At 43.1% G+C, this 27,818-nt stretch overlaps 1 protein-coding gene across 4 annotated transcripts in view; it reads left to right on the top strand.

Annotated features, from left to right (window-relative positions):
- Positions 1-27,818, top strand: part of RABGAP1L (RAB GTPase activating protein 1 like) — a 140,542-nt gene that overhangs the window by 64,509 nt on the left and 48,215 nt on the right. For 3 of the 4 annotated variants that reach the window (XM_035123631.2, XM_035123632.2, XM_035123635.2), the window contains exons 15-19: positions 1,834-1,947; positions 9,658-9,732; positions 11,164-11,289; positions 20,356-20,499; positions 24,026-24,067. In XM_035123631.2, coding sequence (XP_034979522.2) covers positions 1,834-1,947; positions 9,658-9,732; positions 11,164-11,289; positions 20,356-20,499; positions 24,026-24,067 — 501 coding nt within the window. The remainder of the gene's footprint in view (positions 1-1,833; positions 1,948-9,657; positions 9,733-11,163; positions 11,290-20,355; positions 20,500-24,025; positions 24,068-27,818) is intronic. The other variant, XM_035123633.2, reaches the window with a different exon arrangement.

Below are 27,818 nucleotides of genomic sequence, written 5' to 3'. Positions count from 1 at the left end.
GAAGGAAAAAATAGAACAACTACTAAAAAGGTTTAGAATGGCTGATTGTGCAGGTGTTCGTACTCGGATGGAACTGTGTTTCATAAAAGATAGCCGGTCTGATCAAAGTACTGAGTTTAAAAATCTAGAAGTTTACCAATCAGCTCTAGGGAGTCTGCTACATCTTTCACAGTGGACTCACCCCAATATTGCCTTTGCTGTGAATATGCTAAGCAGACAAGCTGCAAAACCAACTGTGCACACGTGGCAAGGTATTAAAAGAGTGTTCAGATACTTACAAACCACCAAAAGGTTCTGCCTAAAACTGTCAGCTGGAGGTGATACGCAGCTAGAATGCTGGGCTGACAGCAGTTGGGCTGATTCTGATCCAGACAGGAAGTCGGTGTCTGGAATGGCTGTAAAATTTGGAGATGCCTTAATTGCCAAAAAGCAAGAACTTATTGCACTTTCATCCATAGAGGCGGAATTCAGCGCTCTGTCAGATATGTGCAAGGAGCTTGAATTCTTCAAATGTCTAGTACAGGAATTGTATGGGAATTGTTGTTTACCCATCAGGGTATGGGAGGACAACCAACCTTGTTTAAAGCTAGCGGAATCCGGACAATTTAAATCTCGGACCAAACATTTGGATATTTGGTTTTAAAATGTATGCCAAAGTGTCAATCTAGGCTTAATTCAACTTCAGTAATGTCCTAGCAAAGAAAATCTTGCAGATGGTTTCACTAAACCTCTAAGTTTTCAGAGACATGAAGAGTTCTGTTCAGGTTTGAATTTAAGTTAAATAAAGTTGTATTACCTCAGTGATGCGAACGAGAGGGGGTGTTGGTATGGAGTTAAATTATACACAGGATATTACATTCTGTCACTGAGAATGCTGGGAATGCATGAGCTTGTATAAATATCTCTGTACGAAAGGGGGAGTTCTCTTCCTGTTCTTCCTGATTGCTTTGTGTTCTGTTAGTTTCATTTTCCCGGCCGGAGAGAGCATGTCAGCTCAATCCCCAGGAATGTAAATAAATATAGCTCAAAGATAAGGAGCTCGACACAATCCTGTTTTATTTCTACTTGAGACCAGCTGCTGTGCTACTGTTGTGCTCTCTGCTAAAGGGAGACGAAAAGCAGGACGCTTCAGAAGTGTGCTGGGCGGCCATTATTGCCTAATTAGTCTCCCGGTCACGTTATTGAGGTTTCACCACCCCATAACTCAAAGTTGACCATAAAACTATAAATTACTGAACAAAATCTTTATGTGGATGTGGACACCAGTACCTCAAGGGCCACCTCTCCCCACAGGAACTAACCTGGACCCTGCAGTCATCATCTGAGGCCCACTTTTGTGCCCCCTTCACGGGAAGTTTGGAGAGTTGGTTTCATAGATCCTGAAATATAAAAATGAAAGACACACAAATACCTAAACTGGTGTGTTTATGCAAATTGGACCGAGGGATCGATTTTCCTATAGGTGGCAGCAGTGGTGGGACATGTTTGCTTAAATCAAGAGAAGGCATTATAGTCAGTAATCCCCCCTCCCGCCAAGGGCCACCATGGCTTCCTCCAAAGTGTATCATCGAAGTGCAAAAACTAATTGTTTTGTTTTGTGGATGCATGAAGCAGTTACTACTAATGCCCTATTGAATGGCTAATAATTTCATGCAAATCTTAAGATGGGGCACATGTTCTGGATTCCATCATGCAATTGAGGTACGACTTCTGGCCAGCTGGTAGTGGTATAATCTGTCGAGTACTGTATATGTTTTCATTCTGTGTTGAAGTATCTTGGTTTCCTCATTTTAAGTGTAGTTTGTATATGCTATTTTCTCCCTTTCTTCACAGGACTCATCCCAGGAGAGTGTCATTACACGAGACATTCATCGTACATTCCCAGCTCATGAATATTTTAAAGATACAGGAGGAGATGGGCAGGAATCTCTATATAAGATCTGTAAGGTACGGCCAGATTTGTATGTAATTTGCATTGAAAAGTCTAGCTCCCACTCCCAATGATCAGTACATTTTACACATGTCTTAATAGCTTCCATATATTAACACAGTTTCCATATATTATTCTAAATGCCATTTCTGAATGTTTAAATATTTTGTAATTCTGTGGCACATTGGTGGTTTTTGTGTGTATTTGCGACTCTGTGATGGTACTGTGAGAATAGTCAGCTGCAGTATAATATTTTTGTGCTGCAAGGAAAAACAGGTGATCTATATCATCCAAAGGGCCAATTTTAGGTAATCAGTGATTCATTATTTAATTTGCTCAATGGTATTTTATGACACCTATAGCAGTAGTCTAGGATATTTTTATTTACATAATTCAAGCATTATCCACCACCCAGTAACAACATAAAGGGAGCAAGGTCCATTTGTTGGCTGTAGGTTCCCTTCAACCATCTTCTTGGCAGTATAATTTGCCTCCTTTTATTTTATTTATATCTGCCTAAATATTATGAGATATTAATAGTTACCGTCTTTTGATTGTATTATGGGCTGAAGACCAAACAAACAAACAAAAGATTGGATTAAAACAAACTTGTTTTGCCACAAATTTGCTGTTTAGGAGAGGATTATTGATCAAATTGAGGAAGTTGAAGGATTAACAGTCCTGCTATAATTGTTCACTACATTGTATCTAAATCATTAGGTCCGTATTCTATAATTCTATTATGGTCTATCCAGATTGGAAGCTCTGGGACTATTAATTGTTGTACTCCACATTGGCATCTAATACCTCATCATACACACCCCTTATGCGCTGTGCTGGGAAATAAGTAAATAATTCAATTCAAACCTGGAAATGGCAGAAGAGAGCTGGAGAGTCCTTGTGACCCTTCCCAGAGCCCAGAAGAATTTTTATGTAGATTATGAAAGAGCAGGGCTCTGGTGCTGACTTGAAAAAGGTGTGTTGCTGCTGCCGCTGCTGCACTACTGTGCTCATCAGCTGAGAGGCAGGAAAGCTGCTTTGCAGCACGTCTCATCTGTGCAACTTTCCCAGCTTCTCTGGGGTCACAGAACTTGTGAATACTCTTCTGGGGAGAAAACTCTTTATGCTTATGGTGGGCAGGAGCTCTCTTTGCTGCTATGCTACCCTGCTCAATAGCTGATGGGCGGGAAGCTGTTCCTTGCAGCGGACTCAGCTGCGTGGCTGAGATTGAGGGCGAGGGGCAGTAGGAAGGGGGGGGCTCTGCTGCCCTTTAGATTCCCCTTGTTCTACTCCTACCCGGAGGAGACGGGTGGAAATGGAAAACAAAGCTACTAAAAATGGTTTCCCACTTACACATTTCGCTTATGCACACAAAGGCCAGAACGTAAACCCCTCGTAAGTGGGGAATCTCCTGTATTTCTTGGCTCAAATGCTGTACTTTGAGGACTTGTTTGTTTGTATGTATGAGAAATCAATTTATTATCTGAATTTTTTTTGGTATAGCCTCCACTTCTGTAGATGATCTTTTTAATTTATAAGGATGAGGTGTCCTCTTACATGTACCTAGAAATAGAACATGAAATATTTAAGATAGTTACTGAGAAAATAACAATTGCAAAGGGCTTTCTAGAAGGGATCTGGCCAAGTCAGATGTTTGGTAACAACCATTTTTTCAAGCATTTCCTTTCCCCATCATATAAACAGATTAATTTTTTTAGGATTTGATACATTGTGGAATAATACTGGTGACCTACTTTTTGCTTGCATGTATATTCAAAGGTGTTTTACTACAGGGAATCAAAATAATTGGTTAAAGTCCTTATTTTAGCTCTTGGATTGCTGTGACAGCAATGCACAATTTAATTTGAGGGAAGCTGTTTTTTCACATTTTCAAGTTAAAGAGAGTTGTGTTTATCAGAGAAACAACTGCTGTGATTTTAATGAGTAGAATTTAATATGTTTTGGTAGACTCCATATACCAGCTCGTCCAGGTTAATACTCTGTCAAAAGAACAAAAACAAAACAGATCATCTCTTCTCTATTTTGTAACAAAGAGTTTTAAATATATTTTGAAAGCAGGGTGTAAGATTGAAAAGCCATTGATCGAGGCAATTCTGGGCTGCATCAATAGGAGAATAGCATATAGTTCAAGGGAAATAATAGTACCACTGTATTCTGCTCTGGTCTGCATCAATAGGAGAATAGCATCTAGTTCAAGGGAAGTAATAGTACCACTGTATTCTGCTCTGGTCAGACCTCACCTGGAGTACTGTGTCCAGTTCTGGGCCCCACAGTTCAAGAAGGATACCATACTGACAAGCTGGAACGTGTCCAGAGGAGGGCAACCAAAATGGTCAAAGGCCTGGAAACGATGCCTTATGAGGAACGGCTTAGGGAGCTGGGTATGTTTAGCCTGGAGAAGAGAAGGTTAAGGGGTGATATGATAGTCATATTCTAATATATAAAAGATGTCATGTAGAGGAGGGAGAAAGGTTGTTTTCTGCTGCTCCAGAGAAGCGGACACGGAGCAATGGATTCAAACTACAAGAAAGAAGATTCCACCTAAACATTCGGAAGAACTTCCTGACAGTAAGAGCTGTTCAGCAGTGGAGTTTGCTGCCAAGGAGTGTGGTGGAGTCTCCTTCTTTGGAGGTCTTTAAGCAGAGTCTTGACAGCCATCTGTCAGGAATGCTTTGATGGTGTTTCCTGCTTGGCAGGGGGTTGGACTAGATGGCCCTTGTGGTCTCTTCCAACTCTATGATTCTATGAGGCTCTTACTCTACCCTCAGTTGCAATGTGCATCTTTCCCCCCTTTTTTGCACTCCAGTTCTTTGCTGGGATGCTCCACTGCTATGAGTTGAGCAAGTGTATTGAGCCTTGTACCTGTACTCTTAATGTAGCTGTTAAACATTTGTCTTTGAAAACACATGCTCAAGCTACTACTGATGTAGTATTTGGCTTTTGGTTTATATAGGTTTTGTCATCTATATCGGCACAGCTTTAGAAATCCAGTGACCTACAAAATTCACTCCGATGCCTTGATTGCACTTTCCACATATATTGATAAAGATTAGGATCCCAGTTAGGATTGCCAAGTGTACGCCTGTCCTCTGTCCTGCTCTGCATTGATATTCTTCTAAATGCAGAATGTTTCACATCAGCCTTAAGCAGCCCTCTTTCAAGAGGCTGAGTGGCCTTGAAAGGAAAGTGTGCATTTTAAATTGAAGTTATAATTGGAAATTATTTCATTGTTACATGTCTGCTAGAAAGCTGCTGCTCATTTGTATAGGGGGGCTAAGTTACATTATGAGCTGCTGCAGGGCGTACCATGTGGTTATTTCCTGTGCCAATATGTGATTGCAAAGCATTCTCTCTTGAAAATGAGACCTAAACTCAACCTGCTGCAGTTGTGCCTACCGGGCAGTATCTCTTGGAATTATATTTAGTTTTGTCAGCCTCAATTTGGTTAGTTGGCTGCCTTCAGCAGCACTTTCAGAATGTCTCCTAAATGTCTGGATTAGGCAGAGGCAAAGTTTTGTGGGACCCTCAACACTAAAGCAGATGGGGGAGGATCACAGCTCAATGGCAGAGCAGCACTTGCTTTGCCTGCAGAAGGTCCCAGATTTGATCCCCAGCATCTCCAGTTAGAGTTGTGAGGGTCCCTTGCCTGAAACCCTGGAGAGCTGCTGCCACTGGACAGTATTATTATTATTATTATTATTATTAGTAGTAGTAGTAGTAGTAGTACTAAGCATGAGCATCCATAGAAGCATACGATGGATAAAATCAGTGAAAAATAATCCTTAAACCAGAAAACTTCCTTAAAATGTCTGCTGAAAAAGAAGATGCTGGGCTAGAAGCCTGAGTTCAAGTTCGGGTCCAACGACATGTTATGTTTGTCCTGGACATTTTGGTGCCAGTGTTGAGCACTGGAGGGTGGGTCCACAGACAACTCCAAGGTTGGCTCTGGCTGGCCACTGTGAGAATAGGATGCTGGGCCGTTGGCCTGTGTCAAGTGAGCACCAGAATTTGGCATTATTGCAGACTAGAACACAAAATGTTTAAATTGTATAATAGTTACAAGCATGGGACCTGACTATAGACTACAAAGCATATATATATAAAGTTAAAATCAAGAAGGTTCTACCCATTGTTTATCAGAGCAAAGATGACACGAATTCTGAATCAGTATCACACTGGTTAGTTAAGACTTTCAGTGCTCACTTAAAGTTTAGGTTCTGTATAGAAGGGTCCAAACAAAACAAGGTTGCTCCTACTTTGAATTTGGAACACTGACAAGAACACTCCCACGGCTTCCTGGCATTAAAAATCTTGCTTGCTGACAGATGACACATCTGTCATGTATTGTCAGGCAAGGCGCAAACCATTATATAGTCTTCTCTTCTTACCACCAAGGTGTCTTTGCAAAATTATATGGTCTAGCCTTGCCTGTGTTGCCTTGAAACCAAGTTCATTCTGATGCCACATGGAAAAGAGTAGCACAGAAGGTGGCATCCTTTGTTTAGCAAAGAAAATTTCTGCATCCATTGTCTGTCTTTCCATTTGAAGAAACACTGCTGTCTTTGTATGGAGAAGATGAAGGGGAGAGAATTTTCACTTTTATATATTTAAATACAGCCATACCTCAGGTTAAGTACGTTTCAGGTTGAGTACTTTCAATTTAGGTACTCCACGGACCTGTCTGGAATGGATTAATCCACTTTCCATTACTTTCAGTGGGAAAGTTCGCTTCAGGTTAAGTACGCTTCAGGTTAAGTACAGACTTCCAGAACCAATTAAGTACTTAACCTGAGGTACCACTGTACTAGTACCTATTGTTGTGCTTGTACAAAGCATTCATTCAGAGACCACATGTATTCACTTTTTTTAAAAAAAACTTTACTGTCAATTCTGCCAGTTATAATCATTTTAGGGCTTGTCAGAAGAAATGTGGTAATGATGGTAGTATTTTTGATTGGAGAAGAATTCTATCATTTCAAGGAAAAGTATAAGCTTTTCTTATCAGAGATTGTTTCAGAGATCCAAATGGTTTTGTGAGGGACAGGGGATACCGGGAGGTCCCTCCCATCTTGAGCTCCAGCCCATCCCCGAGCGCTGGGGAAAGCAGGGAGAGTTCCGCCTCAAGTGGAGAAGCAGGAAGTGGTGTCCGAGGCTCAGGCAAGGTAGCGGAGCCACTGCCCAAGGTGGGACAGGAAGGGGGGAGCAAGGGGGGAAGGCCGATCCCGCCCACCCCGGAATTGCGCAAGAAACGTCGTGGGAAGAGGCTGGGTCTCCCCAAGCTTCTTTGCTGGAGGAAAACGCGCCAACCTCCATTCGGAGGTACTGAGGAAGACTGACAAGATGTGCCACTATCTGTAAATAAAACTGCCTTGAGCACTGTACATACACAGCACCAATAAAAGGATAAAATGCAGAGCTGTGTGGAGTCGTTACTCTGAAGTAGCCCACCCAGGCCACTGTGACAGGTTTTGATTACAAATATCACATGAACTTTAAAAGTAATTATTTCCTGTCTTGTCTGGATGCTTGGTAGGAGTGAAGGGTAAAATTATTTGTTATTATTACCTTATTGGGAAATGTAAAACTCTTTGTCCATGTGGGGTTGTAACAATGGATGAAGCTACCATCAATGCAAAATTATGAACAGTAGTAATAGCCTATTCAGACACAAGAGGATTGTATGATGTGGTGGTGGTGGTGGTGGTGGGGGAGGAACAAATGCTTAAGGACACTCCTATCTTGGGCTCCCTGTTCTCATCATGTTTTAGTAAAAGGATATTATTTTTTTCAAACATAGATGAAGTCCTTGGGCAATGCAATGCAAGCAGAAGAAATATCACAGCACTATAGTGTTCAGATTGCTTTAATTCATTAGTCCCAGATTCCTTAAAGAAATAAAGCAGTTCTTGAATGTCTCTTTCTCTCTGTTTGGGAATGAATTTTGCATACAACCTTATTTACTTCAACCTAATGCTCACCTTTTTTGACCAAATTATGTTGCAAAATATAAGGTGCACATTAGATTCGATGGCACATTTACATTCTTCAGCAAATAATTTTTTGTTTCAAGGTTCTGAAAATTGATGTGCACATTAGATTCGATGGTGTATTAGACTTGAGTAAATACTTTACTTCGGCTTATCAAAACTTTAAAAAGGTAAAGGATCCCTGACAGTTAAGTCCAGTTGCAGACGACTCTGGGGTTGTGGCGCTCATCTTGCTTTACAGGTTGAGGGAGCCGGCATTTCTCCATAGACAGTTTTTCTGGGTCATGTGGCCAGCATGACTAAGCATGACTAAGCTGCTTCTGGCGTAGCAGAACACCGACACCAGAGCAGCGCATGGAAATGCCGTTTACCTTCCCGCTGGAGCGGTACCCATTTATCTACTTGCGCTTTGATGTGCTTTCAAACTGCTTGGTTGGCAGGAGCCTGGGACCGAGCAACAGGAGCTCACCCCGTCACAAGGATTCGAACCGCCGACCTTCTGATCAGCAAGCCCAAGAGGCTCAGTGGTTTAGATCACAGTGCCACCTGTCCTGCATCCCCTAACTTTAAACTTTATCCAAGCAAAATCATGAATAGTAGTACCATAATTTTATTTTAAAAAGCATTTGAGAGGAAGGAATTACATGTTTGCAGTATCTCCCAAACTGTAGGCTGCCTTTACCCTTTACCACTTTACCTGTTGCAGACTTTGCATCCAAAATCTTCCCTGTTAACCAACTCATTAGACATCCTTCCTGAGTTCCTCCTCTGCGTGCATGTATTCTGTTTTTATTCACTGAATCATACTTTCAGATTTATCTGCATGCACACACATATGCTTAATTGCTGCTTCCTTTTCATTTGTTCGGTGAACTTTCCCTTCCTTGGTGTCAGTCCATGACACTCTGTGATCCCTTCTCCCTACTTCTAATGGAAATTTATTAGGGATAATAGTAATTCACCTGCTGCATAAGGTATCTTCATTAGCTTAGAGTCTTTAAGATACCGTAAGATTTATAGTTTATTTATAGTTGCATAATATTTTGGGGCAGGAATCTTAAATTATCCAATGCAAGTGATTAAGTGTGCCCTGACCCATAAAAACCAGTGCCACAAGACTGCAGAGTTTTGCTGCGGCAGAGTCACAGCTGCCTGCGTAGATCAAAATGGTGAAATTGGCAGTCAAGATAACCCCTGGACTAATTGTTAGTTGCTGCAAGAATGAGCTCATAAATGCTTATCTGCTTTGAAACTTTGAAGCCTTCATTTTGGTTCAGTTGGGGAAGGAGAGGCTTCTGGTGCTGTCTGCCTGTTGCTACTCCCTTATCTGAGGGATGGACAAGAGCTGGGAAGGGGCCTCTAATCCACTGATGCCGGCTTACGTAGCCTGTTCTGTATATAAGTAGTGTTTAACATATTAACACTTTGTGGACAAGTCATGACAACTGCCTGCTACTTCAGTGTCTGTCATAGCAGTGGAGCATTGCAGGCTAAGTTTTAAGTTTACACCTTTTAAAATAAAGCACTAGAGGAGGCCATTCTGGGGGAGTGGCTGGGGGAACCCGGCCAGATGGGCGGGGTATAAATAATAAATTATTATTATTATATTATTATTATTCTGGAAAGACCACATTGCTCTCTCTACCATCACCTGAATTGTGATCATGGACTGACATTATTCACTACAATATTGTAATAAAACTTGTCCTTTTATTACAGGCATATTCCGTGTATGATGAAGAAATTGGCTATTGTCAGGGTCATTCCTTTCTAGCTGCTGTTTTGCTGCTGCACGTGAGTACACCATGGAAACGATGTTCTTGCTTAAGGAGCCAAAGCAGTTAAAAGATTTTTGCTTTCCATATCTCAAATACTTGTAAGATTCCCTTTCCTGTTTAATCCTCTTTTCTTGCTGCTTCCTTTTGTCCAGATTGAAACTAGAACAGGACTACTTTGTTCTTTGATTAGCTTCCTCCATTTTCAGCTCCCATATTTGCCCACTAGACTGCTTTGATCTGCAGAACTGGTACTGTTACAGGTGCCACGTAATGCTCATTCCACATTTGTATATGCCCCTCCATTGTGAGAATTGCCCATTTATTATTACACTCTGCTTCCCGCTCTTTAACCTTTTTCTGATCGGCAAGAGGGCCTGTCATCCTATGGTTCCAAAGCTTACTTGGGAGTCTTTGGCAAGTTGTATCAAACTCTGTTTGAAAGCCATGGGGCACATTATGTATTGGCTCATCCATTTCTTGATGCTCTCTAAAACTCTTTTAAAAAATTGTGATAGGTTGTGCAAAGGTAAATCCTATGTTGGTTCCTCAACAAAACACGTATTTTTTACGCTTGATTATTCTATATCCAGTAATTATTTCCACCAGTTTCTCCAGAGCAGATATTAAGCCAACTATCCCCCCTGGATCCCCCTTTAAAAACTGGTGATAAATTTACCACTTTCCAGTCCTTGGGTATGGAAACTGATCTGAGAGACAAGTTCTATATTTTTGTAAGGTTTTCAGCCATTTCATATTTGAATTCTTCAATAATTCTCAGGTAGATGATTTTTTAGATTTTAATTTGCCTATAAAGCCTAGAACTTCGTCTCTTGTCACCACTATTTCCTTCAGTTCTTCACGCTCCTTTCCTGGAAAAGTTAGTTTGAGTACATGCATCTGTAACCCTCTATGAAACACACTGGGCAGCGGTCACACATCTGGATTTCTACCTTTACATCTGTAATTGTTATTTATTGAGTTTGTATACTTAGGAACCTGGAATTTGTAAGATCAGAAGGCAGAGAGTTGACTGCCTTGGCCTTATTGCTCCATTGCTAAACATGTACAAATGCTTAACTTGCTTGTTAGCTTTATTCTCTGTCACTAGGGCTCCCGTTGTGCATATAGAACAGGTTTGAGGGAGTTCACCTTGAAATATATTTGCATTTTGTCAGCTAGGAAAACTTGCACTTCCGCAGCATCACTAGTACTGTAATTAAAATGGCAGGTGCATGTATTGTATGGCCCATAATTTATAGAATAATAGAACTTGCTGTTCACAAAATCAAAAGTAATTTCTAAATGCAATATTTAGAGAAATGCTTTTGTTTGCTTGCTTGCTTTGCACTCTTTGCATATAATCCTCTATGTGCAATACATTCTAGGGCTAAAGCATTACAGAGCTCACATGAGGGCCACTTTGTTCATTTAAATGGTTTCCATGCAGATGCCTGAAGAGCAAGCATTCTGTGTGCTGGTGAGGATAATGTATGACTATGGCCTGCGGGACCTCTATAAAAACAACTTGGAAGATCTTCGCAGCAAATTTTACCAGTTGGAGAAACTTATACAGGTAAGCTCTGGCTCAGGAATTCATCTTTACATTATAAAAATGTTAAACCAAGGGAGGGTACCATTGAAACCTGTAGTGTTGTCCTGAGAACTGATGTGTGTGGAAACAAGTGTGCATTTCTTGTGCATACATTATTTTGTGAAGTTACTTCTAGTAAAAGGACTGCAATTGGTCTCATTGCATTTCTTTAATTGGAAAATTAGAATCTTTTTCATATGAAAGGTTATCTCTCTACAGAAATATATTGTCTTTATTATATCCTAGCTTCCTGCTCTCTAAAGAATAAATGATACATCTTTAAATTTACTTTCACATTTTATTGGTATAATTGAAGTGTTCTCCTGGGTCTCCCCAGGGGTATTTGACAACACTGGGATGGTGCCTCCACTGGAGCAGAGTGGCAGGATACATCCTTCTTGCTTCTCCAGATTATGAGGCCACCCTGACCTATCAGGCCCAGAGCCGTCTTTCCTACAGGGGCTACTGGCACAATGCGCCAAAGCGCCGGCCTCTCAGGGATCCCCAGCGAGTGGGGGAGCTGCGCGGCTTTGCCGGCGGCAGGGGTTCTGGAGGGCGCAGTGGAAGAGGTGGAGACTGGATGCTGTGCCTCCCAGCATCAGCTCGCCGCCCTCTCCATGCCGTGCGTGCCCGGAGTCTCCTCCCTGCCAGAGGAGTCCGCCCTCCAGCCCCTCCGGCAGCACCGCCTTCGCCCGCCTTCACCATGCCGCGGCTGCAAACATCTCACCCAAGAACCTTTGCTTTCATGAGTAAATCCCGTGATTGCTTTGGGAGGGTGTGTGTGAGAGAACTTTGCAGAGGCATCTGAGGACTGGGAAGTGGGGGGGGGGAGAGAAGAAAGCTGCTGCCAAGAGGGCGGGAAGGGTGGGCTTTTGCTTTGCAACCTGACCCTTGTAGAGAAAGGAGGACAAGGATAGCGAGGGGTCTCTCTAATCTGCTTCCATGAAGCACACAAAAGTGGAGCAGAGTGTGGAGCGTGAGTCGCCTCCTTCCACCGGGGCGAGGAAGCCGGGGCGCATTAGGGCCCTGCGGGAAAGCTCCCCAAGTGGGGTCCCTCTGTCCAGCTTATCTGGGTCTCACATACATATACCATCCGCCCGTGCACGCGCAGAGAGTGGCTGTCTGGCAGGCAGGGCGGGCAGGCAGCGGCTGCACTGATCCGAGCTCGGGATGGCTGCCAGCTGCTGCTGCCTTCATGTGTTGCGATGGCGGCGGCGGCGGCGGCAACCCCCTCATTTGATGCAAGGAACCTTTGAAGCCTGGCGCTGGGCTGGCTCCCTCCACTGTCCGTCCATTTGGCACACACGCACGTGCACATTCTCTCTCTCTCTCTCTCTCTCTCTCTCTCTCTCTCTCTCTCTCTCTCTCTCACACACACACACACACACACACACACACACAGACGCACACACCCTCTTGCCTTCCCTCATGTTATGCAACCTTGTGCAAGTTGGCTCCGGAGAAAGACTCCGTGCAGCGTGATCCTATGCCTGTTTACTCGGAAGTATCCAGCTTCTCTTCTCCAGGGGGTGGGGGTGGGGGTGGGGCCGGGGACGGACGGACGCCGGAGGGATCCATGCACCACGGCGCAATATGAGCTTAAGTTGGTCCTGATCAGGCCAGCCTTGGATTCAGAACCTTTTGCCTTTAGTTTTAATTTAAGTTTATACTTCTGCTTCTCTGTTCCTCCCCTGATAGAGAAAGGTAACAAGGACACGTAAGGGAAACTACAGGTAGTTGCTGTTGCATCCTTATCCCACTCCCAGCACTGTGTTGAGTGGGAGAGTTCAGGGTTAGGTGCAGTTATATCATGGAAATCCCCATCAGTTCTACAACTCAGTTCTACAACTCAGTCCAGCCATCTCTCCTCTCCCATAGGGTAGGTAAGAGGACACTGAGACCCTCAGCACACAGAATACACCAAAATTAACACACTTTCCCATGTGTCACAGGAAATATCCCTACTTTGGCTATGTCCTAAGTCAGTGCACCCCAAGGAACAAGACTGGCACAAGCTGGATATGACTAAGATGCTTCACATCTATTTAGATAGGATGACATAACCTAGGAAAACAAGAGTCCCTATTCATTTCCTTCCTGAACAGATGTTTGGGTACCAGAGTCTCTAAACAACCATCTATTGGTGGATGACATTGTTGGGATATCACCATTGGGAGGTCCAGCCGGCAGCCTCCTCTTCGTCCTCTTCCCCGGTGATTCCCATGGAACACGACTCAAGGTCTTTGTGACCTGAGCACGCAATCAGCAGAGCTCATTCCAGCGTTAGTGTGGTGTGGCAGCAGCATCAGCATCAGAAGGAATACTCAGAGAGAAGTCCTTGCATATTTACAAGCGTTTATTATAAAGCATCTAAAGCATCTCGGAAGATAGACCAAACGTGTCTGTCTCCATCCTCAAAGCGAAAGCAAGACTAACTAACAGCATTACAATAGTACAACCCACGGAAATATATATCATGTGATACATTCAACATCCTCTGCCAAGCCTGTTCCTGTTTAAGGTGGAACAGAATCTACTATGAAATCCTAACAAAACTCCCCCATTCTGTGTAACCTTAAACTTCAGTAATCCCAACTGTAGCTTTGGCACATCCACCTTTAGTTGTTCTCTGTTAACAACCTTGGACAACACACTAGCAGGAAAATCATTACCTGGCATGTAGGACACTTGACCTGGTCCCTTCCTGATACACTCTCTTGCATGACGTAACCTCATTTGCAAGAACTTGGACCTTTGCTTGCAACCCTCTGAAGCTAGCAAATCCAAACAGGAAATGTTGTCCTGATACACCTGTACTGGACAAGTCACCTTGACTTTGACATCCTGAAACAGTTGCATCAACCACTCGCAATCTGTGAGCGAGAATGAGAGAGTGTTGAGTTCCGCTGCATAGGAACTCAAACTCACTATTGTTTGCTCCTTGCACATCCAGCCAATCAGACAGTGGTTGTACAAGTAGCAAACCCCAGAAGAGCTTGTGCCACCTGTGGCATCACTTCTGAAACTTGCATTTGCAAAAATCTCAAGACCTCCAGTCTTCTGACTTGTCAACTTCAGCTTGCAGTGCATAGTGCTTCGAAGATAGCGACCTATGCGCTGCAGAGCTTGCCAATCCTTAACAGTAGGATTGTTTGCATGCCTGCCAAGCAAATCACAGCTTGCAGCAATGTCAGGTCTTGAACATTTTGCAATGAAGCATAGCTTGCCTAGAACACATCTATACAAAATGGTGTCAGAAAATGCTTCTGCGTTATCATCTCTTAGATAACCTGGCACCATAGGTGTGTCTATAGGATTTGCATCACCCAAATCCATCCTGTTCAATACCTCTGTAATTTCCTGGGTCTGGTGCACCAGAAAATTACCTTCTGTGTCTTTCTCAACTTCTAGAGAAAAATAGTTGGAAACCTCACCAAGATCCTCCATGGTGTAGTGTTCCTGCAACTTAGCAAGTGTACGCTGGTACAAATCCTTGTGTTTCCAGAAGATAAGCATTTCAGCATCATAACAAAAGCAATACAGTTTGTGCTCCCCCTCTTCCTTGACAAACACACATGAAACAGCAATACTTTGGTGAAAACCTAGAGAAAGCAACATCTCTGTTAGTGTTGTGTCCCAACACCTGGCACTCCTCTTGAGACCAAATAGGGATTTCTTCAACTTGCAGACCATCCCCTGTGGTACGTGCACTCCTGCAGGTGGAAGTAAAAACAGATCCTCCTGCAAAATCCCAGTCAAAACATTTGCATCATTAGCATCCAATACAATATGTGATACGTGCATTTTCTCCTCCGAAGCAATCTTGAGCAAAAGCTTTAAGCTCTCATACTTCACATTGGGTGCAATAGTCTCAATGCTGTTTTCACCTTGAACCTGTGAAAACCCTGTTGCGACCAGTTTGGCTGTGTGCCTCACTACCTTGCCATGTTGGTCAGCTTCGGCCTTAAAGACCCACCTGCTGTTTACCAGCTTCATTCCTGGGACCATTTTGACCAGTTCCCAGGTCTGATTCCTATCTAAGGAATCAATCTCTGCGTTCATGGCAGCTAGCCATGGTTGAGCATATTTTGAGGTCATTTCCTGAACCTCCTTGAAGCTTTCAGGTTCAAAAACCTTTTCTGAGCCTCTAAGAACAGCAACAGCAGTCTTAGGAAACTCATCAGCAAATCTCTCAGGCTGTTTGCCTGTTGTAGCCCCTACAGATTTGCAAAGACTCATTTCCTCTTTCTCAAGAGAAAAATTATCAATGGTGAGCAGTGGTTCTCCCAATTCAGTGTCAGACTCAAATGCAGGTCTGAGTGAGGTTTCAACACCTTTGTAGCCTGCTGCATCACCAGCTACAGCAGTACCACTACCTCCCACTGAATTTGAACCATCCTGATCATCATCTGCATCTTGTGCTGCTCCACTTGGGTGAATCACATCATTTGCATGAACCAGGAAAATTCCCCCACCTTCCTCCCACTTGGGATTGGTAGCACCACCTAGGTGAACCAGGGAAATTTCCTCCTTTACCACCCCCTTGGGATTGACATCACCATCTGGGTGAACCTGGGAAATACCTTTCATTTGTATCTTCTCTGGATTGGCACTGTGCAACAAGGGTGTTAGTCCCTGCTGCATTGATTTTCCAGAATTCCCAGCTCCCTCACACAAATTACCCTCCCAAGAACTTTTGGGACGTGAGAGATCCTTTTGAATTTGCTTCTCATCCAGGAAAGCATCTAGCTCCTGAGAAGTGAATTCACCTTCACTGGGACCGGAGCATTTCACTCCAATGAGATCGGCATTACCATCATTCCTGATGTACCCCTCTTCACTCTCTGAGGGAGTCAGTTGACCATCTTGGCCATTTGCAACTTCATCCACTGAAAGTGTCATTTGATCAGCTAGATCAATATGAATCACTTCACAGGGTGTGGAAGTCTGTCTGCTAGACAGCTTCCCATCATCAGCAATTACATCATTGCAATCAGCAAAAGAATCACAGGGTTGAACCTTTAAACCCTGAACCCTTCCAGGCTCCTCATTGGACACCTCTTGCAAACTCAGGTGACCATTGGTGTGATCAAAACCACCTGTAAGAAGAAACTGATCAGTGTTAGCATCACAGGCCTCTTCAGGTATATAAACCACATTTTCATCATCATAATCAAAAGTAAATACATATTGATTATCAACTCTTGGAGCATTCAGAAATTCCTCATCTCCTTTCTTGATGAGACAGCTTCCATTTTCAAAAGAAATTCCATACCCTTCTTCAGACATCTGTGAAATGGAAAGCAAATTATTTTGTGCATCTTGCACATACAAAACATCACATAGTGTGAAATTCAGTCCTTTTATGTAGACATCTCCAGCTCCCTGCACATGTAAAAGTCCTTCATTAGACTTCATGAATTCATCCTGTGAAGAAAAGCAAGTAAACAAATTTTTGTCATTGCAAATGTGCTTCTGAATTGTGGAACTGACAACAAACTTGCTTTGAACTCTTCCAGCCAGCAAAGTCCTGTTTTGCTGCTGTGTGGGCTTCTGCTCCTGGCCGCCCCCCTTCTTCTTTCCAGCCGAAGACTTTTTCTCTTTGCCAGCTGCAGTTGTGGGCTTCAACTCTCTGCCCCCCTGCTCCTGGCCTCGTGACACTGTTGTGGGCTGCAATTCTTCCCCCTTCGGCTGGGCCTTAGCAACAAGCTTCACATTTGTGGGCTTCTCCTCGCCCCTCCTTAGCGACAAAGCTGCTGCACCTGCAAGCTTCTGTTTACGTGTCGGCTTTTGCAAAGACTTTGAAGACTGACCTTCGTTCCCATGGGACTGCACGTCTGTGTGGGATGATGACGCCATCTCCCCCTGAGATTTGCAACTGGCGCCCTCAGCAATTTCCATTGAAGCACTCTGTGCAGCCACTTGCTCCAGGTCTGACGCGACAGCCAGCTCCTGCTGCAATTCCCAAGTGGCGCCCTCAGCTTTTGCATTCACTGGAGACTGCACCCCCACCACGTCTGACATCTCAGCCAGCTCTTCCTGTGGTTTGCAACCGGGTGACCCAGCACTCCAGCAATCATTTGGGGAATCGCCATCACAGCTTCCTCCCCCTCCAAAAGCTAGCTTCAATGTTTCCCACATCTCACAAGCTGAATTGCATGCACCAACATAAATCAATTGTCCCGGACACAAACTTGTGATAATCAATCCTCTTGCAAAAGAATCATCTTCCCTCCAGCTGGGGAATTGGTCTGGGGTATTTTCACTTCCCCTTTTTGCGGCAATTGTGTACCACACCCCCGCATCCTGCAGCCTCTTCTGTGTACATTTTGCCCAATTATGATAATTTTCTCCACGAAGGAAAATTATCTCTTCAGAGCCAGAGCTGTACAAAAACTCCATTTTTCCCTTCTCTCTTACTAACTGGGAAAAATGCTTGCAGCTCTCTCACAGTCCACTGTCCTCACAGTCATTAATCACTGTGAAAGTTTTACTGCGTGCCATAAAACTTCAGGCTGCGCAGATCAAAGTCTCTTGCTTGCATGCCTGCCGCGGCATGCTTGTAAAAGCCCCGGCTTTCACATACCTTCTCTCCACTTTGTCCGAAGTTTTCCAGCATTCCAGCTGCTTTCGGAACACACTGCCTTTTCCTGCTGCCTCCTGGGCGATTAGCCTTTCCATTCCTGGGCACGGAACCCTTTGCCCAGCAATCCATAGTCTGGTGCCCATGACGCTTTGTTCACCGTCTCCACTGGGCCCGTTAATCCTTTGTCCAGGAATCCATAGTCTGGGCCCATTAACCCTTTGTTGGGATATCACCATTGGGAGGTCCAGCCGGCAGCCTCCTCTTCGTCCTCTTCCCCGGTGATTCCCATGGAATCAATAGACATGATCTATTGTCTTGGCCAATCAGAGCTTGGTCCAGAAGCTACTGGTGGGTATTGCAGCCCACTCTCTAAGCGTGGCAGCTGCTTTGGCAGCTTTCAAGGGTAGTTTTCCTGATGAGGACATTTAGGCCTTGGTCTACACATTTGCAGAGTTTTATATAATTTATTCTGTTTGCTCAGCAGATTCTGCTTTTAGCATTAAAAAAATGTGCAGGATTGTAAAGTAATAACTCTTGGTTTTCAGAAGTCCATCCAGAATGTATACTGTTACCAATTTGGTAACAAGTTGGCTGCAGTATCGTTAGCGTAGTGAACTATTTAAATTAGATAAGAGGAATGGTTTTTCAACTCAAAACTTCGCAATTAGAAAGAGACCTGTTAGATAATAATAATAATAATAATAATAATAATAATAATAATAATAATAAATCATTGCCTAAAATGTATGAGATGCTATTAGAATGGCAAACAAAAGATGAACAGGTGAAATCATCAATGATACACTGAGGAATATATATTGGTCATAATATTGAAATGACAGAGTGGGAGTGACTGTGGAATGTTGATATGAAATTTATTGCATGTTATGGGATAAAAGAAAACTATATGAAAATGATGTATAGATGGTATCTGACTCCCAGTAAATTAGCAAAAATGTTTGTCAGAATCAGATACCTGTTGGAAGTGTAAGGAGAAAGAGGATACCCTTTTCAAACGTAGTGGTCTTGCAAGGTAGCAAAAGCATACTGGAAAATGATATATAATGAGTTGGAAAAAATGCTGAAGATAATTTACTGGAAGATTAAGAAATCAAGAAGAGAGATGTTTTGATATAGAATGGGGAAATTTTATTGATTATCTGAAGAATTATTGTAAACAGCTTAAATCACTCGCAGGATTGACATAAAAACGTGCAGTGAGAATAACTGAAATATAACATAAATCATGTAGTAGATAGATATTGTCAGGGGGCTCTCAGAGGTTCTGCGGGAGGAGGGGGATGCCAGATCGGGTTACAGGGATCCCCGCCCCCAGCCCCTTCTCTCCAGCAGTACCTCTTCCAGCTGAGGTAGCAGCGAGTCGTCCAATGAGGAGGAAGGGGAAACGGTCAGCGAGGAGGAAAGAGGGGTCAGCGATGCTAGCAAGGAGCCCCTGCACCACCTCAGGGAGGAGGGCTCAGAGAGGGAGATGCAGCTTCCGTTGCCCCAGTTGCGCAGAGGTGTCAAACACAAAGAGGGGAGGCGGCGCCTGGGGGTGCCCAATTTCTTAGGTTGGGGTGGAAACCGGAAGGGGGCACTCCTGGATTCTGCGAGTGACTGAGATGGACGTGTTTTTGTAGCTCTGCACTGTAAATAGTATGCACAATAAAACTGTTAAAAGACAGTTTGGAGGCTGGCGTGAGCAACCACCACACGATCCTGACAGATAGGAACTGGAAATGCAGTGGGGAAATATTTAACATAAGTAACCACAGAAAGGTGTTTTTTTTTATGATTGGATGTTTCAGTTGGATCTGTTAAATTCAGATGTGTGATTATATTGTAAAATGTGAAGATGAAAAATAAAATATTAAAAAACCAGAATGTATACTGCTGTGATGTAACACTGTTAGAATTGTTGAGTGTCCTCTGGGATCGCATGAGGAAATAGAATTTCCCTTATAGTGAATTTCTGTTTTCTGAGACTCCCAGGAGGCATTTGTCATTGGATCATTAAGTTGGAATGGACTACAAGGACCATCTAGTCCAACCCCCTGCAATGCAGGAATCTTTTGTCCAGTGTGGGGCTCGAACCTTCTTTCCTTCTGAGACTAACCAGTTACAGGAGGAGTTGGTGGCTTTTGCCTCTGCTGTACATGTCGGGGAAGTAAGTAGGGTCTCCTGTGATTTAATTACTGTACTCAACCCTGATTTAATTGTTCTTTCGGTTAGCTGTGGACCCTGCATATCTGCTCTAGGAGGAGGCGCCATCCAAATGTTGTTGAGTGCCCTCCAGGTGTCACAGAAATTCATCATAAGAAAATGTACATATATTAGTAGGATAAGAATAAGGAGAGCAAAACAGGTATCAACTTAAAATGTATTTTGGCATGCTAGCATTTGTAATGAAGTATTTCATTGTTAGAAGCTTGTTAGAAGTCAACTTTCTCTTTTCCCTCTAGGAGCAGCTTCCGGATTTGTATAATCATTTCTTGAAACAGAACTTGGAAGCTCACATGTATGCATCCCAGTGGTTTCTCACCCTCTTCACTGCCAAGTTCCCACTCTGCATGGTCTTCCACATAATTGATTTACTCCTTTGTGAGGTAAAATAAAACCACCTTCAATCTGAAGAGTCTTGCTTTGCATGAAATGAATTGCCACTTTTCTTGAGCTTACTTTTGTTATTGAATATGAAGGAAGACTACTTGTATTAAATGAGAATATTACAGGGGAATGCTCTTGCACTTACTCTGTTTTCTTAAAATAATGTGGGTTACTCTGCCATCTGTAGCGCAATGGCTCCTGCTAGTGCAACAGGGTTTTCTCCTCTCTCCTCTCATCATACGCCCCAAAAATTGTCTTTAGGGAGATTGGGAGATACCCTACAAGAGTACACGGGGGGAAAGAAAGCAGTGAATTGTTCCATTCAGCAAGGTGCTATGTATAACCTCTTCCCAAAGTTGCCTTTTTTTAAAAAGAACTGGAATGATTGTGGGATAATTTTTCTGACCCTTTCTCCATTATAAGATTTGTTTGAATAATTGAGGCTACTTGTTTGTTTGTTTTTTTATAATTATTTTTTTGTTAAGGATTTTCTTGGGTTACAAAGGTAGTGCAATGTCTCAATTCCCCCCCCCCCTTCTTCCATGTATCATTTTTACACAATCAATTTTACTTATTGAGACATTATGAGGAAGGGGGGAAAGAGGTGGGTGGGATGGGGGGTTGGGTGTGGTGGATTGTCGATGTTTCTGCTTTTTTTGATATGTGTAGGGGTTTGGCGTCAGCATCGTTTGTGCAGGTTCTCTGTTGTTTGTTCGTGCTTCTCTGTTGGTGAGAGAGGTCGGGATTCGTCTTAGTGAAGGTGTCTTCTTCTGTTTGTCCCTGTGTCAGTTTCAGCTTACTGGTTAGTTTTTCTAGTAGGGCCGTTTCCCATACAACCTGGTACCATTGGTCCATGCTTACTCCTGACAGGTCCCTCCAGTGTCTGGCTATGATGGTTCTTGTTGCTGACAATAGGTGAATTATAAGTTATTTGTGTTCTGAGTGAGCGTTGTTATCTTGAAAGATATTTAGTAAAACCAATTCTGGGGTGATTTCTAGCACTTGCTTAGTTATCTTACAGATTTCTTGCATGGATGTCATCCAGAATGATTGGATTTTAGGGCACTCCCACCACATGTGGAGATATGTGCCTATGGAGGTGCATCCTCTCCAACATTTCGATGAGGTTCCTGAACGTATTAATGCTAGTTTCCTTGGAGTCAGGTACCATCTGTAAGTTAGTTTCAACGAGAGTTCTTTTCTTTTCATTGATATAGATTTGAAGGGGGGTTTCGACCACATTCTAATCCACTGGGTAGGGTTGATTTCATATCCTATGTCATCCTCCCATTGTCTTTTTAGGTTGTCCAAGGGGTCTGTGGGATTTTGGAGTAGTATTTTGTATATTGCAGATACTGTCCCCTTTCCATGTCCTTTTAACATTTGGAGGAGGCTTTCGAAAGTTGTCAGGGGTCTAGTTGCTGCCGATTTTACTGTTGGGTTATTTAGAAAGGCATGTAGTTGGTGAGGCTACTTGTTAAAGGAGAAATCTGCTTTCTAAAAACATGGTTTTGGCTGCTTCAAAGTGCCACCCCCATACACACTATGAAGTTTAAATCAGTTTGCCTCATACACTTTAGTTTACCTTTCAACATTCTGACCGGAAAGAGTCATAGACCTTATTCAGAAGTAACAGCAGAGCACTGCTAATACGATTTGCAGGCCCCAGAGACATAAATGAACAAATGAGTAGGCCTGGGTGATGTATCGATACATTGCTCAGGACCGGTATGAGGGGCAGACCGTGATGGGGGCTTCACCTGGGTATATTGCAGGTAAAACAGACTCTGCTCCCGAGTCCTCTGCTACCAGCTTCAGGCCACTAGTAGCAGAGGGACTCAGGCGCAGAGGTGGTTTCACCCGTGTTATACTGCTGAGTGAAGCTGTCATCGCTCTGCCCCTCCTCCTGGCTGGGGCCAGTGTAGCTTGTTGTTTTGACATTGTGGTTTTGACATTGTGGTGTATCACCAGGTCACGATGTTTGGTTGGTGTGGTGATATAACATGATGTTGAAAACCCGACGTTGCCCAGCCCTACAAATGAACCTAGTGTCTAGAGTATGTAGAAGAACTGGCATTGTACCCTTTCCTCAAAATCTAACGCCTAAAGGGCGTTTGTGTCTGATTTGTGCATATAGTCTAAAACAGCAGCACAGAATATATTAATTAAATGAAAGTGACAAACAGAAATCTAAGGAGCTTTAACAAAGAGACGAGGATACCAACCCATTCTGCAGTTTTTCAAAATGTACAAAGTCGTTTTGGGGGCGTGGGGTAGGGTAGGGTTTGGCCATGTTGCATGTTTATAACAGCCCAGAGAAATAATGCTTGGGCATTGATTGATGTGTGTTTTACCAATTTGTATGGCCCAGTAGACTATGACTAAGGCTTCCACACGGGTAGGAAGAGGGAATGTGTGATCCCACAGTGACGCTGCTGATCACCAAACCATGATTTAGTTTTATGTTTGAATTGAGCCATTTTCATTCATCATCTTGTACTGCAGGGGTCGGAAACCTAAGGCCCATGGGCTTCAAGTGGCCCATGGGGGTTGTTTAACTGAACCGCCCCCGAACCGAGCCGCCTGCTTGGCGAGTCCCCCTCGCATTGCACTAAACAGGTGTGACGTGGGGACTCGCTTCTGCGGTGTCAGAAATCACACCTGTGCATGTGCAGGCGAGGTAAATCTTGCCGACCCCTGTTGTACTGTATGTAAAGACCTGTGACACATTGTGTTCAGGATATGTAAAGTAACTGCTGCTGGCTATTGGAGTTTAATTACTGTTACAATTCTGACCTCTAGTGGATGAAATCTGGTTTGCTTACATGATACAGTATGATTAAAAAATATTCCTTTTGTATTTGTGACCCCGGTTAAATAAATACAACTTTAGCATGTTTAGTTTTGTACCAGACTGTGGCCAGTACCATTTGTAAGTTACTACAGCTGCCTACTAAATCATGAGCCTTGAGGTCACTTACTTCCTCTCCCCTCTGCACTCTGCCATTGGAATATTCTAATCACACTTAGCAGCAAACCAAAGCTAGCAGTCCTGGTTTCAGGGTAAACTCTGGATTGCCACTCACTGCAGTTTTATGTTTCTGATCATGGGTCATATGGGGAGGAGGAGCCATGTGAGCCAAATATTTGTGAGTTGAAAATAAACACCAGATAAAGCAAAAATACTGTCCCTGAGCTGTTCTGCTTTAAACTAAAAGTGGGGATCACACAACAGAATGATAAACAAATAGCTCTACATTCAGAAAACTAGATAAGAAGAGTTATTTAGTCTAGTCTTCTCCTTAATGTGTTAGTTTTGTATTCACAGGTACTTTTTTTCACAGTTAAGCCATAATGACTGTAGTAGAGTGATGATATAGCCTGGGAACAGTTTTGCTGCTTGATTTGATGTTTGTGTTACTTTTGCTTTGTCACAGAAGTAGTTCTTAAATATTTGTGTTTTGGAGTGTCCCTGTTTTTTAAAATTGATAAACAGGATCAATACCATATATTTCTCTTTTTCAGGGTCTGAATGTAATCTTTAATGTAGCACTGGCTCTCCTAAAGGTAAGTCATTTTGTGTAACTTGACAAAAATTACTCACAACTTTACTAGCCTATTTGACCACATATGTTTGTCTTGTCATTTGTTGCTCCTTGATAGCCTCCCTGCCAATTTATAAAAGCTTCCTGCCTTGTGACTAGGAGGTAGTTTTTATTCACCATAGCTAGGTGGCTGTTAGAAGCCTGCCCATACAGTTCATAGATGTTTTATATCAGGCAGTTTATTCCAGTACAGGGATTTGAATCAGAAGCTAGTTCTCGTATTATAGGAAACTTCAGTGTGAGCAACAATTATTTTATAAAACTATTTCTTGGCATGAAAGGATCATGAAGGCAAACAGGTATATGAAGAATTCTGTATCGGAGAGGAGCTATAGTAATGTGGCCTTTCCCCCTACAAAAGAAGCTGCTGGCCTGACTGAAAGTGATAAGATGCCCCTTGCAACTCTTGGAAGTCTCTTAGAAGACAAGCATTGCTGTTCATACTGGGAGGTTGAAAGGAAGTAGGAGCAATTGTAGAGCGAAGTGAGATCTCCGTTGCTATGTCCTTGGTTGTTGGCCTTGGCTGGCTCTTTTTGGGAACAAGCACTATATTATATACATTTCCCTCCCTGGGTGACTATAGTGATCAGCACGGCTGTTCTGTTTGTTATGGGGATGAGAGCTGTTGCATCTAGCTGGGCACTAGATAGAATGAAATGCTATATTGAATGAAGCAGATGTATGGAATAAGTGTATCAGTGTCCTGCTTGCAGTTCACTCTCCAGTGCCTTTTGAAGTGGTAGTCAGCACAAGGAGTGCCACGTGCCATGACGAAGGTGCTTTGAGAAAATGAAAATTTGTTTCGCTGTGAATGTCTGTTTCAAGATCCTTATAGTGGATATTCCTGATAGGGGTGACATTTCCTACTGGAAGTTCAGGCAGGGTACTTCACAAGGAGAGGAGTCATCCCTCCCACCAGACTAACTGGCAGGGCAGACAATTATTCAACCCATAAATGATCCTTGAAAAGAGACCACCTGAAAAATAACTTAAAACATCATTTCAGGAAACTAGCAAGGAAGGGTGTGTGCCTGTGTGTGTGTGTGTGCCTGTGTGTGTGTGTGTGTGTGTGTGTGTGTGTGTGTGTGTGTGTAGGGAGCCACAGACAGAACAAGAATAGCAGGCTCCCCCTGCCCTCACTTTAGCAGACAAAAAGCTCAGTTTACAGGTAACTCTCTAAATTGGGGAAAGGAAGCCCTAACCTTGTGTGAAGTGGTGGTGTAACCCACAACCCTCCCCCCAAGTTGTCAGTGGAGGAAGGAAAGGTGGGCAGAATGTCCTCCCTTCGGGGTCTTCAAACATAAATTCGCAGCAAGACAAATGTCCCTTTATGCCAAACCATTATGGGGGACATTCTTTTAAAAAGAAAAGTAATAATAATAAATTTTATTAAGGCTTTCCATAATGCAATGCAATAAAAATAAACAAATAAAAACAGAAAAAAGAGGAAGAAGAATGTTAAGGTCATCTTGAATCCCAAATACTGTCTTCTGTGGCATTGGCTGCCCCTTCCAGTCTGGTGTCATTCAAATCATTTATAAAGGTGTTGAACAACAATGGGCCCGGGACAGAACTCTGTGGCACCCCACTTGTCACTTTTCCCCAGGATAACACGGAACTGTTAGTGAGCACTCTTTGGTTCGGTCAGTCAACCAGCTACAAATTCACCTAAGTTACTTCGTTCAGTCCACATTTTATCAGTTTCTCCACAAGAATATCATGGGGGACTTTGTCAAAAGCCTTACTGAAATCAAGATACACTACATCCACAGCATTTCCCTGATCTACTAAACTTGTGATTTGTCTGGCATGACTTGTTTTTGAGAAACCCATTCTGAGTCTTGGTTGTCACAGCATTGTTTCCTAAGTGCACAGACTGTTTAATTATCTGTTCTAGAGACTTCTCTGGGATCAATGTCAAGCTCACCGGTTGGTGGTTACCTGGGCCTTCTCTCCCCCCTCCCCTTTTGAATATGGAGGCAACATATGCCTGTCTCCAATCCACAGGGACCTTATCTGTTCTCCAAGAATTATCAAAGATTACAGACAAAGACACTGAGATTTCATCTGTACCTTTAGTACCCTTAGGTGTAGTTCACCAGGCCCTGGAGATTTGAATTCATTTAAAGTAGCTAGGTGTTCCCTTACTGCATCTTTTCCTATCTTGGGCTGCAGCTCCTTCCTTGTGTCACAAGATTGGGCATTGCTTTCCTGTTGGGTGACGACAGGCAGAGTAAGTGTCGAGCAGTTCTGTCTTCTCTCTGTTACCCAATAGCATTTGTCCATCTTCTCCATGCAAGGAACTTAACACTTGCTTGTTCTTTCTCTTGTTTCAACATAGCCGAAGAAACCTTTCAAAATTGCTTTTAACCTCTCTTGCAAGAGTTCATTCTGACTGGAAGCCCTTGAACTTACTGTCACATGATGTTTGGACCTTAGGTCTTCTCTGCTGCCTGAGAGCAGTTCTCAAGTATTAAAATGAAGACTTGAGTGATTCTGATGTTTGGTTATAAATGACAATGCAGCATGATGTCACAACAAAACAAAAAGTTTTAAAGAGGTATTTATCATACCAGTTAAGGATTACACATAGTAAGTATGCCTAAAAAGTTTGCCTAAAAAGCCCGTGACACACCTGCTCATGACACACACACATTGGGAGATGCTGATGTAGAGAATACTGACCTTAATGAACCAAGGCTGTGTTCCTAACTGATGAAGTGAGCTCTTGGTTACTAAAGACTGTGCCACCAAATAAGTTTTTAAGGCACCACAAATCATTTAAATGATTATAAGTTAGTAAACTACAGTTTCCAAATTCAAATAATGAAATTGGCCCAAGTGTCAGTTGATTGCAGCCATGAGGCATAGAAACACACCCTGTGTTCTTTAATAGGAAAAGGCTATTTCATTCTAGAAGAAAATAATTTGCTTCACTGCAGTCCCTTTATGATAGTATATGTAAACCAGGCATCCCCAAACTGCAGCCCTCCAGATGATTTGGCCTACGATTACCATGATCCCTAGCTAACAGGACCAGTGGTCGGGGAAGATGGGAATTGTAGTCCAAAACATCTGGAGGGCCAAAGTTTGGGGATGCCTGATGTAAACCTTTCCTGAGATCTAGTTTTATATTTTAAGCTCAGCCATTCACCCAGGAACTCTGTAATTTGAGGAGGCTGTTTTAGAAATCAGAGCACAAGTGTGATTCATGTACAGAGTCTTCCCACCACCATCTCAAATCCGAGATTGTTATAGCTATATAGCAGATTGGCGGGGGAGGCATTTGGAAAGTGGTAAATGGAATGGGGAGTTTTCCTCACTTAACATCATGCAGCCCACCATCCCTGATCTCTGATCTCCTCCCCCCTCCAGCAGACTTACTATAAATTGTTATGGGCTTGAAGAAGATGGTTCATTCTTCTTCTCAATACGCAAAGTTTCCTCTTCTTGCTCCCCCCTCCCCCTCTCTAATTGCCTCCTAGTTTGTGGAGTGTAAGTTTGCAATTTTACCATTCTTTCTAATAGTGAACTTGGGTGGTTGAGTTCAGTTTGGAGTCAAAATAGGATGTTAGCACAGGGTGGTGATGGCCCAAGGGTGGGCATTCTCATGTCTGCATCATTGAGCCTTACCAACTGAAACTCATCCAACACAACAGGTCTAGACTGTGCTCTAGACACCCCTTGAGATTCATCTGCTGTAACAGCGGAGG

Source organism: Zootoca vivipara, chromosome 7 (assembly GCF_963506605.1).
Source record: "Zootoca vivipara chromosome 7, rZooViv1.1, whole genome shotgun sequence".
Classification (NCBI taxonomy): domain Eukaryota; kingdom Metazoa; phylum Chordata; class Lepidosauria; order Squamata; family Lacertidae; genus Zootoca; species Zootoca vivipara.
Note: the sequence above shows the minus strand (reverse complement) of the source record. Positions and strands in the feature narration are given on the sequence as shown.